This window comes from Myotis lucifugus, unplaced genomic scaffold (genome assembly GCF_000147115.1).
Source record: "Myotis lucifugus unplaced genomic scaffold, Myoluc2.0 scaffold_23, whole genome shotgun sequence".
NCBI lineage: Eukaryota > Metazoa > Chordata > Mammalia > Chiroptera > Vespertilionidae > Myotis > Myotis lucifugus.
Window position 1 is genome coordinate 7,218,380 of NW_005871071.1, and position 17,085 is coordinate 7,235,464.

At 37.5% G+C, this 17,085-nt stretch overlaps 1 protein-coding gene across 1 annotated transcript in view; it reads left to right on the forward strand.

Annotated features, from left to right (window-relative positions):
• Positions 1 to 836: 836 nt before the first annotated feature.
• ATP8B4 (ATPase phospholipid transporting 8B4 (putative)) overlaps positions 837 to 17,085 on the forward strand; it is a 190,693-nt gene continuing 174,444 nt past the window's right edge. Inside the window, exons 1-2 of the mRNA XM_023751673.1 lie at positions 837 to 1,528; positions 2,528 to 2,586. Of these exons, the coding sequence (XP_023607441.1) occupies positions 1,411 to 1,528; positions 2,528 to 2,586 (177 nt within the window). The 5' untranslated portion in view covers positions 837 to 1,410. The remainder of the gene's footprint in view (positions 1,529 to 2,527; positions 2,587 to 17,085) is intronic.

The following is a 17,085-nucleotide window of genomic DNA, read 5'->3' on the forward strand; positions in this document are numbered from 1 at the left end:
CATGTAAGTGGATGTCAAACAGACAAACACTCTTCAAATGGTAGAAACTCAATTGTAACCAAAGACAGGGTGTCATTTGTCAGGAGCCATCCTCAGAGGTGAACTTCATACTTGGAAGCTGAGCCACAGGGGCTGTAGAGACATTTAGATTCTCCTTGGACTTTTGGGAAAATGTAGTCAGTTCTTACACTTTATGGTACCTGGCATATAGGGGACGGGTGCAAAGATATGTTCCCTTCTTCCTTCCCTCCCTCTTCATCGCCTCATCTTTCTCATTTCCCTTCTATTTCCAGCTCTTCTTATATTTTCTTTCCTCCTGCTCTTCCTTTTCCCACCCTAATATGTTCTTCTAAGTTACTTTCCACTTCCAGTCTTCTTTATCTTTGTGGTTGTGTGTACCTACTCTAAATTCAGACTCTTATCCTATCCCAATACTTTCTATCACCTGCCACTTAATCAAGCAGAGAGCTGTAGGATTCAGGGATTCACAGGTGAGATGGTCAAGTCATTTACCATGAGAATCTAACATTGACATCTGGTGATTACTTGGCTGACCTTCTTCCCATACCTTTCATTATTCCCTCATTACCCTTTGTCAACTCTGGACCCAGTAAACATGGAGCAAGAACTTGCTACCCTTACCACAAAAATATGCTCTGCTATTGTTTCGGGGGCACTATCTTTTCCTGCCCTCTACAAATTTTAATTTCTGCACTATCATAATCTTTGGGTTTGTTTTCCTTTTATTTTGTTATTTGTACCTGTGTTTGCATTTGCTTTTACGGGATGTAGAAGTGTTCCCTGGTAGTAGCCACAAAAATCAGGGCACCAGAGAAGAATATAGAAGGTCTTTTCTGGAAGATACAGGTGATGTGGCATGAGGCAGAGAGGAGTGCAAAGATTGCGTTCATGAGCCTTCATTTCATGACAACCCCTCCATAGGCCCCTATGAGTGAGCCAAACCAGGGGCTTGCCCCTCAGGCCAAAGCTATGGAAAGCAAATAGGTTTCTTTATCAGAAAGACTGGAGGTGTGTTTCAGTTTCCCATCTGTTCAGTGCCCTGAGGGTGGTAGTCTGCTAGGAACGGAATTTCTGATTGTTACAGCCCCATGGGACCCAGGAACCAAAGCTCCCCTGGCCTCCAGAGCCAGGTGATCAAGGGGCATCCCCTGGGTGGCAGCTGCAGAAACCAAGTCACAAGACATAAAAAGCAGGGCACCAGACATGTGTAGAAGCTCCCCTCCAGGAGATACTGGTGTTCTGGTGTGTGGCAGAGGTTAGTGCCACTGGTTGGAGTGAGGCAGAGGAAGATTGAAAACAAAAAAAGGAAAGAAAAGGAAAAGAGAAAAAAAGAAGAAAAGAAAACAGAAAAAAGGAGGAAAGGGAAAAGAAAAAAGGGAAAAAACAAAGATGGCACCTGCTGACTTGAGTAAGGCAGAGGTGGAACAGGAAGATGGGCCTGCCAGCCTCCCTCCTGGGGAGTATCCCAGCAAGCAGCTCTCCTCAGGCCAGTGCTTTAAACCAGCAAGTGAGTCTCTTCACATCATCTGGGCCCTGGGGTGGGTGAGTCTATGCGAGCCCTTTAAGAGCCAGTCCTCAATTCACTATAATACCCTCCTCTCATGGGTGTGAGCCCCACTGGTCTTCAAAGCCAGATGTTTTTTGGGCTTGTCTCCCAGGGGCCAGTCTTAAAAGTTGAGGGGCCCTAATGTGGGGTTCGAACCCTTTGCTCCTCAAGGAGAAGCTCCAGTTTTGAGTTTCCTTCTGATTGTGGGTTGGTGTGGGATGTATGGTAAGATTGTGTCTCAGCCTCTCCTACCAGCTTTGATGTGGTTTCCCCCTGGTTTGCCTGATGTAAAGGGGTTGCTCTTCCAGTTTTTAGTTTTTTTCCCCCAGAGGAAATGTTTTCTAGCTGTAGATTAGGCGAGTATGCGATCTTCCTATGTCACCATCTTGAGCCAGAACTCTGCATTTGCTTTCAGAAGAGGTTTTATTTTTGGCTACCTCCAGCTGAGGGCAGGTCTCAGTCTTCAGATGATGTGGAGTTCCCCTCAATAGCCTGGGTGGTTTAAAAATATCACCTTTGGCTCCATGACCATAAGGTCAGCAACTTCACTGGCCGCTTCAGGATGGTTTTGTTTGGCTATGTTATATCTTATGACTTTGTAGCAAAAAAAAAAAAATCCTTTTCAGAGTGGTATTTGATTTTCAGCAGCTCCTTCTCCTTTAGGAACTATGTGAAGTTAAGAGAAAGGGTCTTTGTGTAGCTGAAGTGTGTAGAAATTGTTTTGCTTTATGGCTGGCATCAGAAAAACAATGAGAAACATTTCAACTTTCAATTTTTGGACTTTCCAGTATGTGTTCCAACATTTAGGCTGGGAAAAAAATCAATGCCCTTCAAATTTCAAAAGGAAATAATTATTGTAACCTTGAAAATCAAAGTTACCTAAGAGATGTTAGTTTAATGAGTTATATGTTTCTTTGGGTTGAAAATTTAATTTCATACCTGATTTCTCTTTCTCTTTAGAAGTGGAGCGGATAGTAAAAGCTAATGACCGTGAATACAATGAAAAGTTCCAGTACGCAGTGAGTAAAATACTCATAGTACACTCATGCTGGGTCGGTCTTACCTTAAGGGCAGTAGAATTGATGCCTTCTAGAACTTTATGACTTCACTAGAAACTTTCTTTGTTAGCCCATTTTAATAGCAAGGTGTCATATCTACATATACATAAAAGCCTAATATGCAAAATGTCCCCTCCGGAGTTCCACTGACTGGGAGTTGATTGCTCACTATGACATGTGTTGACCACCAGGGGGGTGGCACGGACTGAAGGAAGGCCCCAGCTGGCAGCTGGCAGCCGCTAGGGACCCTACCTGTGCATGAATTTCATACACTGAGCCTCTAGTGTTTCCATAAATACAGAGCTTAGTAATATTTATACACGTATTTCTATTTTGTACTGAGTGGTTGTTTTTTTTATGATTATGGGAAGAAGATGAAATATCTTTCCCCCATGCTTAGTCCACTTTGGTGCCCATTTGGGCACTAGAATACACAGGAAATAATATGAAAATGGGTCTCTATGGTAGTACTTATTGATAGAAGTGGTGGTAGTGGCTGATGGGTGATGAATAGCATTTGGAGGATTTTCTCTAAGCAACTCAGGCTGTATGTAGGAGAAAGTTCCCAGATCCTGAATGATTATATTTACTAAGTGAGTGGTGAGAAAATGACTAGTTAAAATGTGTTCTTTAAGTTTGAACTTAACTATTTTTTAAAAATAGTTAAGGGTTTTCTTCATCTACATAAATATTTACTGAGTATCTACTAACTACCTGGCACTGTTCTAGAAACTTGGGATACATTGGTGAACAACTTCATGAATTATATCATGGGCCTTCATAAAGATCTCTTCATCTTTCTATGACTCAGTCTAAATTGCCACCTGGAGTCTTTTATTAGCTCTAAAAAAGATAATTGGTAGAATTGATTCTGTAGGTGACATGTGGCCTATCCAACTGAATACCAGCACATAAGGAAGAAAGTCTCATTTCAAAGCAGAGTTTGATGGCTATTAAGGCATAGAAATGTGAGTGTCAAAGGGAAAATTGTGGCAGTGTCCATCCAGGCACTAGCCAGAGTGGAGAGAAATTTGGCCAATGGATTATTTTTAGTATTTGTTTTGTTTATTTAGCATTTGATTTGTTGATTTCTCTGAGCATTCTATTGGTAGGTCTTTCCCATATATGGGGATGGATGCATTTGGTTAGTGCAGCTTAATACTATTAAATTTCAACAGAGGTAGCTAATAACTTCTCTTTTCTCATGCTGTGCTTATCACATAAACTGTGATTATAACTTAATGTTCAATGTAAGCTTCCTTATAGGGGGTCAGTCCACTGTCTCTGTGACAGTTTCTCTCTGTAAAGTCATATATTGGCATTCTGATTTTATTCATCCATCTTGCAAACTTGGTTAAAGTAAGTCTGCCTTTGAGAGAAGGAATCACTCTCAGGAGGAAGATGAACATGCTTCTTAGCCCGAGAGAGGGAGGGATTATAATTTTTCATGGTGATTAATGTTTCGCTGTGTGACATCTAGTCCTTTAGCCCTTCTGGTCATCACCAGAATTGGCCCCCTGCCTTTCTGTCCATTCTATAGCCAGTCCTCAAACATAGATATTGATCCTTGAAAGTCTTGACCATCAAACCCTAAATCAGAGGTGTAGACATGTGTATATTTTAAGACCTTGGGAAAAAACAGAAATAAGTAATCTACTATGGGATAACTATGCATTTAAGTGCTTAGATATAACAAGTGTTTTCATTCTGTAAGTAGGTAAGTAGAAACTCTATAAGGGAAGTCATATTCTTCTGTAGTTATAGTTCTTTGTACTTAATTTATGAATATTTCAAATGTACTGAAAAGTACAGGAAATAATATGACACCTGTATGCCCACCACCAGGTTGAATAGATGTTAGTAATTTTCTGTGCTTGCTTCAGATCTTTCTTTCTTTTAAAAGTAATAACATGCCAATGATACAGAGACAAGATCGTTTTATTTTGAGCTTGCATGGTACTGAACAAAAGCACACAGATGTGTGGCTATGGCTGTGTTTTCTATTGGGTTTCCTAACAACAAGACAGTAGAACAGTTGACTTGGGTGGTGAACACACAATACAGTGTACAGATGATGTGTTATGGAATTGTATACATGAAGCCTGTGTAATTTTGTCACTCCAATACATTTAATAAAAAGAATTTAGAACTATATTCTGCAGCTGCATCAAATAAAACATGGCAGTTCAGTCACTGAGTTAATATATACCAAGGAAAGAACAAAACCCATAATGGGCCAGCAAAACCAAGAATGACAACATGAGCTGAGAAAGGGGACCTGCAGTATAGAGAGGGGTAGGTCTAATGACCACGACAATGGCTCAGAGGGGAAGAACCAGGTCCTTCTAGAATGAGCATGGGTCCCCACTAGAATCAGTTGGAGGTTTCTTGAGTTGGGAACTCCCAACAGCATAGTGGGTCATACATGAGTTGTGGGGCCTCTCTCAGTCTCAAATTTGGGATAATAAAATACTTATTTCATCTAGTTATTGTAGGATTGAAGTAGAATAACACACAATGACCCTTTGAGCCAGTCTATGTAGATATGGGATTTGAAGCTGTATCTATCTGATTGTAAGGCTTTTAAATATCATTTTAAGAGAGGAAGAATCCAGGGTCTTTTGCTTCTCTTTAACAGTTATTACCCCAAATGGAAATGGATTTGAAGAGACCCTAATATATCCCAGGGAGAATGCCCGTAATAATTGAAGAAGTAGTATTCCTACCTAAAGGCTGAAAAGGAAATGGGAATAAACTGAGACTTATTATGACAAAGATGAAAGGGGAAATGATAAAGGCCCCTCAAGTGTAGTGGAAAGAGTGTTTTGGGATAAGATAGACCATAGTTTAAATCCTTTCTCTCTTTCTTATTTCCTAACTTGTGATCTTGACTTGTCTATTTCTCTGAGCATCAGAGTTATTTCTTGAAATGTGGAATTTTCCTCATAGGATTATTTACTGAAGGATTAAGTGAGATAACTTATATAAGATATTTGATAATAGTAAGACTAACTAATATATTACTTACTATGTACCAGGTCCTGTTAAAGATTTTATATGAATTTTTCTCTTAATCCTAACATGGCTGTGAGCAAATACTCATAATAAATCTTAGATTCCCTGTAAAGCACTGGCTAAAGTAAGATACCAGTGATAAGAATGTTAGGAAGATACTGAGAAATTGGCTAAAGTTGTAAATTTTTGCAGCAGGTAACATGCCCCAAATTAGCAAATCTGTGATATTAAAGATATGAAAGTTGCTGATAAATTATGCAGATGATGCAAGAATAGAGAAACAAATGTACCTAAAGCAAGAAGATTATTGATGATTGTGGTAGTAGCTATTTCACCTCCTTGCCCCAGTAAATAAGCTACTGTATATGGAAGTGATAATAATTCAATGAGATACTTATTGATTATTTACTCCGTGCAAAGCATCTGATGAGAAGATTTTCCTGATGTTCTAAGTACATGTTAACAGTGATAATAATAACAATAAACTTAGCAATGATGATGATGATAAGAATAGCTTACACATATATAGTGATTACCATACGAAAGGCATGGTTCTAAGCACTCTACTATATTAAGCTTATTTAATCTCACAACTCTATGAAATATTTCACTTTTATGTATGAAATAAATAAATATCTCACTTTTATGTATGAAAACATTGAGGCACAGAGATCTCATTTAAGTGGCTTGCTCAAAGTCGCACAGCCAAATAATGGCTCCCATTCAATCATTTGTGAGTCTAGCTGTGTACCAGGTGTTTTGCACATATTGCTAATCTTCCACCAAACAGAGAGATGAAATGGGGCTTCATTTAGTAACTGAGGTCACATAGCTAAGAGGTGGCAATGCTAATTCATAGTGACCAGATTCCAAAGGTTTTTTTCCCCATGGTACCAGGCTGTTCTTTTGACCAATCTGAAAAACAATGAAACAATAACAACAATAAACAAACCCAAAGTCTCCCAAATCTCTGCTCCTTCCCTCACATACCTACTGGTGAAGTTTTTAAACTCTGGAGGCAAAGGCCGATAAAAGTGATATAAAATGGTACAAATGTGAGGCTAAGAATGACCTTACATCTTATCCTTTGCATTTGTAGATGAGAACTTGGGAGAAAAATTTACACAAAGCTCAGATGAATGGTGTGATTTCCACAAGCACTAAGCCTGGCCAAGAAAACTTTTCTCTTTGAAGGCCGAAGTATGATGTTTCAGTACCTAGAGGACCTTAATTTAACAAAAAGCCTAAAGTTTCAAAGTACATTATAGGACATAGCACAGGCTAAAAAACTATTAAAAGTGCTTTCAAAAGATAAAGCGTACAGAACATAAACAAAAGACAAGGTTAACGATTCTAAGTGAAATTAATTGGCGAGTTAGACGTGATATTGTGAAAACTAGAAGGTAGAAAACATAAAATTACAAGAGGGGTTTCAGACTGCCAAGATGTGCAAAACAAAGTGGGCTTGGAGAGTGGAGGGAGAGGAAGCCAAGCGGTAGAATTATTATTCTCATTAGAAAGGAGTTCAAAGGTTTCTTGGTTAATAATAGGAATGAATAATGGAAGTAATGAAAACAGTATTGTATTAAAATATGTTAATGTTAAAAATGTTAGAGTGGGCCAAGCAGCCAGACTCATTATCCCTGCTAAAAGGAGTTCAAAGTGAATGGTAGTCGTGAAAACAGTTGTAGCTGTATTAAAATGTGTTGATGTAAAAGAAAATAGTCTGAAAATGTATTATATTAATTAGAGCTGTTTTCTGACTTCATTTAAAAAGAAAGAAATGGTGTTAGAAATCATTGGTTTCCACTAGCTCTTGTTCTCTCTTTCTCACACAGGCACAGGCACACTCTACTCTCATTCAAATTCTTAATAGTTGAGAAGGGAGATGAACTCATTTGAGTGATAAGAAAGTTATCCAGCCTCAAACTCAGAAACTTCAGTAAAGCTGAACATTTAATAACTTTTATCTGAGTGTATTTCATGCACAAAGGGAGATGTGAACTTTCTAAAGATTTTTTTTTTCTTTTTCCCCTTGAGCTTAATTATGGATCCTACCCAGGAAGTACACAGGTTTATGTGAGTTGGTGACAATTTAACCAAATAGCTTTCCATCCAAAAACTGAGATCCCAACACTTTAATTTATTCCTAGTATCTTAGAATGCCTTGTTGATATTCTGATTATTGGATGGAACCTGTAGCTGCTCTCAAGACCTTTGTGATCGATAGAGCAATGACTATTGAGTTTTTCAAAGAGTGTTCACCCAGTGAGACAACATAGCTGACTCAGCAGATAGTGTGACAGTGACATCACCAAGACTCTCTTCTACTTTTCCCTCCCATTTATTTAAATGGGACTTTGTATGTTTCAACAATCACTTTTATTTTCTCTTGACTCAGAATAAGTGGTTAACAGTGGAGTAGAGAAATGTGATCCACCATCATTCCGGGTTTGTGAGCTTGGATTGGACCTCTTTAGGCTCACGTTATGATAATGTGTTTCTCTAGGACCAGAGCAGCATAACAGTAAAACTGTATGTTCCTGTGTGTGTGCGTGAATTAATGATTGGTTGTCCTTTTTTTTTATAGAACTAAAAATGATTTTTAAAAAATGATATATTCACCATGTGCCTACTGTATGCCTAGCAATGTGTGTGTTTGTTGACTTTACTTTCCAAAGTGGTTTTTGAGGCAATGTACAAAAAGAAGATAAAGTTCAAGGGAATAAAAATACATGAGGAAACGAGGTGGGTCCTAAAGTGCATGTGTGGGGGCTAAAAATACATGGATACTTTTCCTGCTACCTCCTAACTTCTGCTGGCTGGGCCAATAACCAAACTAAGAGAGACAGATTAACAGGAGAACAAGTGTAATACATGCATACGGGGAATTCACATAGACGTGATCATTCCATGAAAATTCCAAAGATAGTGAGGAAACAACATCGGGTATCTAAGACATTTTGGACAAAGGACAGAGGGGGACAAAGGGGATATTAGATTTCAGAAGTGAGAACGGGCTATTTGAACACACATAACAGGAAAATCCTTGCTAGGCAACTCAGAAACAGTGTGACACAGGGAGTATCTAGCTCACAGACACCCACCTGCCTAAATCCCGCTTGTTTACCATACTTAATTCAGATCAGGCTCAGGCAGCATCCTAACATCTCCTTCCTAAAGCAGATTTCTCTGTCTGAATCTTAGGCAAGGAAGGAGGAAGGATCCAAGGTTCTTTTTTGAGTCCTTTGTTTCTAAACAAAAACTTAAAATCAATATCCCCAAAAGCATATTCAGGGTGGCAGAGTACTGGTCCCTTCACATGTTAGCAGGCCCTATCTGCTTAGACTGGCAATGCGTTGAGCTACTGGGGTTATTAAGAGAAGGGATATACATTCTGTTCTCTACTTTCAAGGAGCAACCAGCACATGAGAAAGAACTTGACCGTAGGTAACCATGAAAAGGCAATGCTAAATCCTAATTGTGTTAGGGAAATGAAGGCTCCAGGTGAGTGGAAGTGCTAGAGGAAGCGTTGCCAGAGGAAACAGGAAATGATTCCAGCCTTGTGTTCCTATTTACCGCTAAAGTTAGGAAGGAGAGACCGCAAAGTCCTGGAGTCTAGAACCTAATTGGTGGTGAGGTGTGTGTCATAGGAAATTATGGTTCAGATTATCATATGTTAAAAAAAGAGCTTAAATATGAGGTAATACCTTTTCAGGAGCTGTGGAGTCGCAAAGTGAAAAAGGATTTTATTGCCCTCCACATGAAATAGACAGATATTCAAATGGAAATGCCCAGGTAAATATGGAATGTAACATGGGTGAATTTAGAGCTGCAGATTAGAGATATCTGGAAGGAAGTTCTTAAAGGTGGGAGAAAAGTAGAATTTGTTAAGCAGTGATGACTGAATGGTGGGGTATTGGGTGGAAGCTCTCAGTTAGTTAAAGACTGGGAGGGAAGGAGCCCAAGAAATGAGCAGAGAGCAGCAAGGATTGAGAACAGAGAAGCCAGTGGGATGAGCGCCTAGGGGAAGGAGCCTCTCAGGAAACAGGCCTGGGTAGCCCTGTATCTGACGCTTGGTGCCCATGAGGTTAAGAACTAAGGAAAAACACCTTTAAGTCAGCAGGAAGCAACTGAAGAACCTCTAAACTAAAGAAAGCAGTTTTAATTTTTCTTTAAAAAGTTGGGATTTGGAAGTCAGAGGGCAGGAAAAAATGCAAGGAAGAAGAGAGTAAGTAGGGTAGAGTCCACCCAATTAAGAATGTGTAATAAAAGGAGAGAAATAGTATAAAAGCTTTCCGGCCCAGGGAAATGAAGCATTTTGAAGCACTCATCTCGAATATGTTGCCTATCCAAGTACATAACGACCATGGAAAGGTAAAAGCAAATATTTTCCGTGGGAGACTCTTGGGATATCCACATGCAGGGACACGTCCCAGTCCTGCTTTAGTCCCCAGCCTGATGGGAACTCTGGGTTTCTCTTTCTTTTCTTCACGAGCTGCGAGCTGCGTAGTTGCACCGCCAGCAGGCTGCAGATCCTCACCCAAAGGCCTGATAACCAAGCGATTTACGCAAAAACTGAAGAGCTCAGATGACGACATGCAGCGTGACAAGTTGGAATTAGTTGTGGAAAGTGCCAGTAACTTGCATTAGTTGTGGGTTTCTGGTCGTCGGTTGTTGCTTTGTGTGTGTGTGTGTTGGGGCATTACCATAGTAACGGTGGCTTTTTAGCAAACATTGAAAGTGCCTTGTGTTTTGCATGCTGTTATGTGAAAATTATTCTACGTTCTATATGACAGAAGTTTTTATTTCTCTTTTTGTAAATAATTTACTTGTAGGAGAGAAGATAATTTTTGAACATCTCTCAAATTCATTTTCATTCTGAATTCAAGAGTTTAAAAGTATAAACATTTTATCTTTTTGACATTTGATTTATTTAAAGAGTGTTATCCTTTGGCTAAGCGGTTGCCCGATTCCTTGTTTTCTTAATTTGTTTGATCTGTTTTAATCTTTTGTTTTAGTTTCTGAATTCCTATTCCTAAATGTTCTAAAGTGGCGTATTCAGATAGTTAAAAAAAAATCCCGTGTTTTACCCCCTCTAAATTGTTATCTCATTCACAGCTTTATCATATTCAACAAATCCTTCTGTTGTGGGAATTTACAAACATAATCCTTGGTATTAAAGAAATCCAGCCATCTGAAAACTAGTTTCATAGGATCACAATTTTAATTCATAAGTTCCATATTTGGACTATTTCTGTATGGTCCAATAACTATTTTGACAAAGGACCTAATTTGCTATTTTCAGGAATTTGTCAACTTATTTGTCTCAATTTTCACAGCTGGTATGATGTCATTAGCATAACCCCCCTACTCCTCAATAGGCCTTTCATACAACATTTTAACTCTATAGAGTTGGCAATGTTTAGGGAGGTATTGTAAGCAAAACACGTGTAGCAAATCCCTCCTCTTATGAAATCTGGATTCATGGAATTAGAGTTAGCACGGCCAGTTGTTGATTCCCTTTATCCATAATCTCTTTTTATACAGAATACCTGAGAACCTAATTTCACTCAAAGTAAATAGCTTTTTTAAAATACATTTTCAGTTTTTGAATTTGGCGATATCTCTTCAGTTAAACTTGCTGGTTACCAATAACCACACCTAGGTTTGGAGTCTAACCTCAAATGCCCGTCAGTGATGACTGCTTCACAGTTAAAGAGGCCTTTTAGCCGAGCAGCTGTTTCATAGGTTGTTAGGGCATCTTTAGGATGTCTCATCGTTTATAGGTTGTCAATAGGTACTGTTTATCATATAACTAACTTTTGGGGCACTGGAACACACCAGAACTAAGAATTATTTTGTCTTTCACTATTTTTATACATATTAAAATCAAGAATCCTCTCTAGAATACATAGGCATCTTGTCTGAAACGCCTGTACTTCCCCCAAACAGGCCAGAAATGAGGTGGGAGTGAAAACCTTTGAGTAAGATGTGGGGGTGGGGGATGAGGGCAAGGTTAGTCTGTATGTAGCTATTAGCTTTTTGTAAATATTGTAACTGGTGAGTATAAAGTAGAAAATAAATATAGTTATACATTTGTTCTCTAAATTGTTAACCTTTAAAAATATAATTGCTGCTAAAAATAGAGTGCTGTTACATGTGAGGAAAATTGGTGCCACTTTAAAAACTGAGATCTTGGGCCATAGATGCAGCTGGACTAGATATAAATTAATGCTGTCAAAGGAATTAGTAATTTAACCAATGACACTTCATTCTAAATTATATGGTGTGATCAAACACAATCACCCAGAATTTTTATATTTTTCTTTGTATAGAGGTTATGTATTCTAGGTGTTTTTTTTTTTTTTTAAGAGAACATTTGAAATCCCACAGATTGACACTTTCTATCAGTCCTCACTGGATTAAGATTACTGTCCTCCGTAATCTTGGAAGTTTCTTTAAATTACATACCACAGCTGAGAAACGATTGTTTTTGTATATAGGACTGTATCCCCCTGAAATGCAGTCACAGTGCTTGGTGTGTGTGTGTGTGTGTGTGTGTGTGTGTGTGTGCGTGTGCGTGTATCTTGTACATGACATTCTGAGAGTTAACAATGCATGAATTTATTTTATAAACTCTTAGACTATGTATTTGACTGATAAAATATGTACAGTATTAATGTCAGCCATATCTTAAAAGTGAGCCAATAAATATTATTGTATAATTTTCTTTGGTCAGAAACATTTGGACAAAGTAGTGCCACTTGAGTCAGGTTTTCTTCAGTGCCATTTAGCAAACAACTGTCTTTAGTCTATGCATTTAGCAGAAATTTGTATAATGCAATGGGATACTTATCATTGTCACACTTTAAATCTCAAACGAGGGGTTCTTCACTATTCTTCTAGAACGCCATCTAGCAAAATTAGAGGAAGGGACCTAAGGATTTATTTTTGTTCAGAGAAAAAGCCTACATTTTTAGGCAAAACAGATGGGTCTGCTACAGATATTAACACCTGTCTACTATCTCAACCTTCCAGAGAGGGTTGGGAATGTCATTTGTGCTCTCTGGGGGTTAGTTGGATAAAATTGGACAGCTACAATTTTCAGTCCCATGTGCCTCCTGAATAAAATTACAAGTTTGAAAATGGACTTGCAGACACAAAGCAGCAACTATCCTGCATGTTGTTGGGCTTTTTTTTTTTGGTAAGCTGGAACATTTTCCAACCAGATTCATGCCATTTAGTTTTCCAGTGTTGATCACACAGTTGTATAAAGCATCAAAACGGAAAGGGGCTGATTGTTGTATATACTTGCATTTCTTTGCATGGTTTCATTTGAAATAATTGGTGTAAGAATCATTTGACTTTTTTAATATTCACAAACATCAAATAAAATGGAAATAAATTAAAAAGAAAGATAGTTAAAAAACCCAGCTAAACTAAACCTCTTAAGTGTTTCTTATTTACCTGTTCCAGGCTTGTGATATTTCAGTATCCCCATAATTGGTTTCATTTCATCTGCTTTGTGAAGTAAATTTCAAGTAAATCCACACAGATTTGGCTTATTTATTTTACTTGTACTTTCTTCATTGCAATGATATGAAGTTGAAAAGTTTACAAGCAATATATAATTGGAATTAGAAGAGTTAATAAGCTAATTTTGATGTTAGAATTTTGGAGCTGTGTTATAGCCTAGCTATAGTGAAATAGATTTATACTAAGACTGAGAATGAAAAGATAGAGCAGGAAGGAAAGTAACTTCCTCTGTGAAGAGAGAATGACAAATGCAAGTTTCTTGGTTGGCAAATGGATTATGAGAGTAATCCATAAATCAACCATGTGGATAAAGTTGGGCAAGTTCAGTAACAGTTGAGAGTTGACAGAAAAACCACCAACCCCAACGGTCTCAAAGTGGTTTTTAATCTTGTTTTGTAATTTTCTTTACTGGACCAAATAGTTAGGTTCTGTGAATCATATTATTAAAAGATGGTAACTATCATATTTGGCATTATGTACTTGAAAGATTAATCAGATCATTCGTGTTAAAAAATGTAGCCTCAACATGTGCACCATTACAAAACCAGTCCTCAGATTACTGTTGTATTTTATATCTGCCTCTCCATGCAGTTCCTTACAAAAGCAAGTTATTTAGGCATTGAATTTAAATTTGAAAACACTTTATAAATGATTCTAGGAGTTGATTAGGGGCCACATCTATAAATGTATATACAGTATGTGTGCAGGTAGGTAAGTTTGTCATTGTAAGAATGTGTGTACATCTTTGTAAGAATGTTCTGGCTTGAACAGGGAAGAACTAGTCTGAAAAATTAAGCAAAGGACAACAATCAGATTCTTACATCCAGATCAGTGACCTATATCTACAGCTGACACCCTTGTCCTGCCTTCTCTAGCAGCCTTCATTGTCCTGCGTTTCATGCCTGCTCCTTGCTTGCAAGCTTTTAGAGCTGTGGCTGTGCAGGTGCAAAGTAGACTGTATTGCAGATGGTGACACCATTCTGCACCAATATTCCAAAAGTGCTGGGAAGAAGAGTTGTTTTGTAGAAGACTTGACTGCCTTCTCTGGTACTGTTAAGTTAGCCTCAGTTCATGATGGACTCTCAGGGTGGAATTATCCTCTAAAGCAAGCATGTCAAACTCAAAGGCTAACACGGGCCAAATAAACAAGGTTTAAGTTTATGTGGGCTGCAAAAAAAAGCTTCAATTTTCATAGAAACATGGGTTTATTTCGATGGAGACATGCTGAATACAAAGGACTGAAATAAATGAGTAATCGTTAACATAAAATAATAGAACATTTTAATAAAAATTAATGTTTTTTCTTGAACATTAACTTACCAGACACTGAATAACTGCACAAATTAATAAGCATAATGCAAATAAACCTATTTTTCTTGTTCTCTAAAAGCGAAATATTTCCTGTTGCATACACCAAACAAGTCAGTCCAAGACTAATGATGTGGCTGGGCTGCAAAAATACTCATTGTGGGCCGAGAGTTTGACGTGCTTGCTCTAAAGCTTTCCCATCCACTTCTCTCTATAGAATTCTCACCAGCTACTTCTCTAGTCTGTGTATATTCCACTGGGGGGGGGGACCACTGCCTCCCCAAACGACCTTTTCCATCTTTGGATAGTTTTGATTTTAAACAGTTTTTCTATCAATTGAGCCACATTAATCTTCTCTTGCTTTATTATCTGTTAATGTAGCATTACTTCTGAGGCCAAAGCAGAGCCAAAATGTCTCCTGTTTTATGTGACCTTTTTGTTTTTGTTGATAATTTGTATTTAAAATATCAAACTTGGGTTCACTGAGTAGACCAGTGATGGCGAACCTTTTGAGCTTGGCGTGTCAGCATTTTGACAAACCCTAACTTAACTCTGGTGCCGTGTCACATATAGAATTTTTTTTGATATTTGCAACCATAGTAAAACAAAGATTTATATTTTTGATATTTATTTTATATATTTAAATGCCATTTAACAAAGAAAAATCAACCAAAAAAATGAGTTCACGTGTCACCTCTGACACGCGTGTCATAGGTTCGCCATCATTGGAGTAGACTAACTCCAGGACAATCACCTGCAATTCTCTTTCTTTTCAAAGAGCTTCAGCTTTTCCATAACCTCTTAACATGGGTTGCTCCAAAGTCAAACAATATTTTGGAAGTCATGTGACCAGCTTGAAGTAGAATTATTAATGTAGCCTAAAATGGCACTAGCAATTTGCTAATTTTTTGACTCCTATTAATCTCACATTAAATCTCATTTTCATCTCTATCTTACTTGTCATAGAACTTGGCACACAACAGGCACTTATTCTGTCATTAAATCTTCTTTTTATTATTGTGTCACATGTGGACTTAATGAGCATGTCGTCTGCATCTTCACTGATATACTATCCGATGGGTCAATTGAACCAGAAGCTCTGGGGTTGGAGTTCAGGCATTTTAAGCTCCCCAGGTGATTCTAGCGAGCAATCAGGATTAATAATCACTGATGTAAGTTATTAAAGAAAATATTGTGTACAACATAGTCAAAGGCAGAGCCATATGCCTCATCAGTAGCTACTTCCCTACAAGTTGCCATTGGGCCATTAATCATTACATCCTATTGATTTAACTATTATACTTTCCAATTTCTATAATTAACTTCTTGCTGCCAACCCAATTTTTTTATTTAAATATGTTATATTATATCTCTCTATCCTACTAAGCAGAAGCCTTTTTAAAAAATTAATGTATCACAGAACTGGTTTAGACAACTTCTCTATGGAAGCAGAAGGGTAGAATGAATAACTGAACTTTGAAGATTCCTTTCCAAGTCATGTTTCTATGATTTTTGTAAACCACTTAGTCCCATGTTGCGATATTTTAAACACTCTTGTAGAACAAATGCCACAAAAATGCCATTGTTCTAAGCAAGACATTTTTGAGGTTAGAAGCACAAATGGACTGAACTTCTTCATGATGTTTTGCAGAGGAAGCATTGTTCAGACTTTTCTAGGTGAGAAAATAAGCTAAAGGAGTGTTTGATTTTTTTTCTTCTCCTTTACTCTCTGATAAAGTTAATAAACCGCATGTAGATATGGTGCTATAAAATGCGAAAGATTTATATTTATTTCTAGTGCCTATTTTTCTTTGGCTAAAGTACTTCTCTAGGTATGTACTAGAAATTACTGGTTTGTGTTTAACTAACAATTATATCAGCTCATATTCTGTTCTGATAAGTAGAATTGCTTTTCCACTATGTATTATTTTGTATTTTTTCCCAAATGGGTTTCTTTGTCTTATACTGAATAATTAGTGTTTATCACTTTGTTAAATGCTTTTAGAGACTTAAAAAAGCATAGAGACAGGTCTTCACCTCCTCAGAAATTTGCTATCCCGTTGGGATTTTGATATTATTTTATATGCATAAATGAAATGACAATATAAGAATTCGTAATATTATGTAGGAAAATGAGTGATGTTAAACTTGTAATGAACATTTTTACTATATTTGAATTTGAAGGACAATTTTCTAAAAAGAGATGAATTCTTTTCTTAAATTTGTTCAATTGGATATACTAGTATATATATTGTTGTTGTTGTTGTTTAAAATATTACATATGTCTCCTTTTTTCCCTCATTGACCCCTACCTGGCTACTCCCACCCCAATAAATATATATTTTTAATGGCAGTAAATATCTTTGAAAAATATGAGTGGTAAACTACCATGTGGATGTATATAGTATAAAAATGATCTAACTGGAGTTGGAAACCTAGAAATTTTTTCCCACTGCACTTGAATCCCTGTCTGGATTTGGGGAACCGTTTGGTTATGCAAAAAGCCAAGTGCCAGTCACCTTAAGCCCATATAAACCTAAACTGACTGAATAAAATTATGAACTCACTCAAAAGTACTTCTGGGATATACTGAAATGG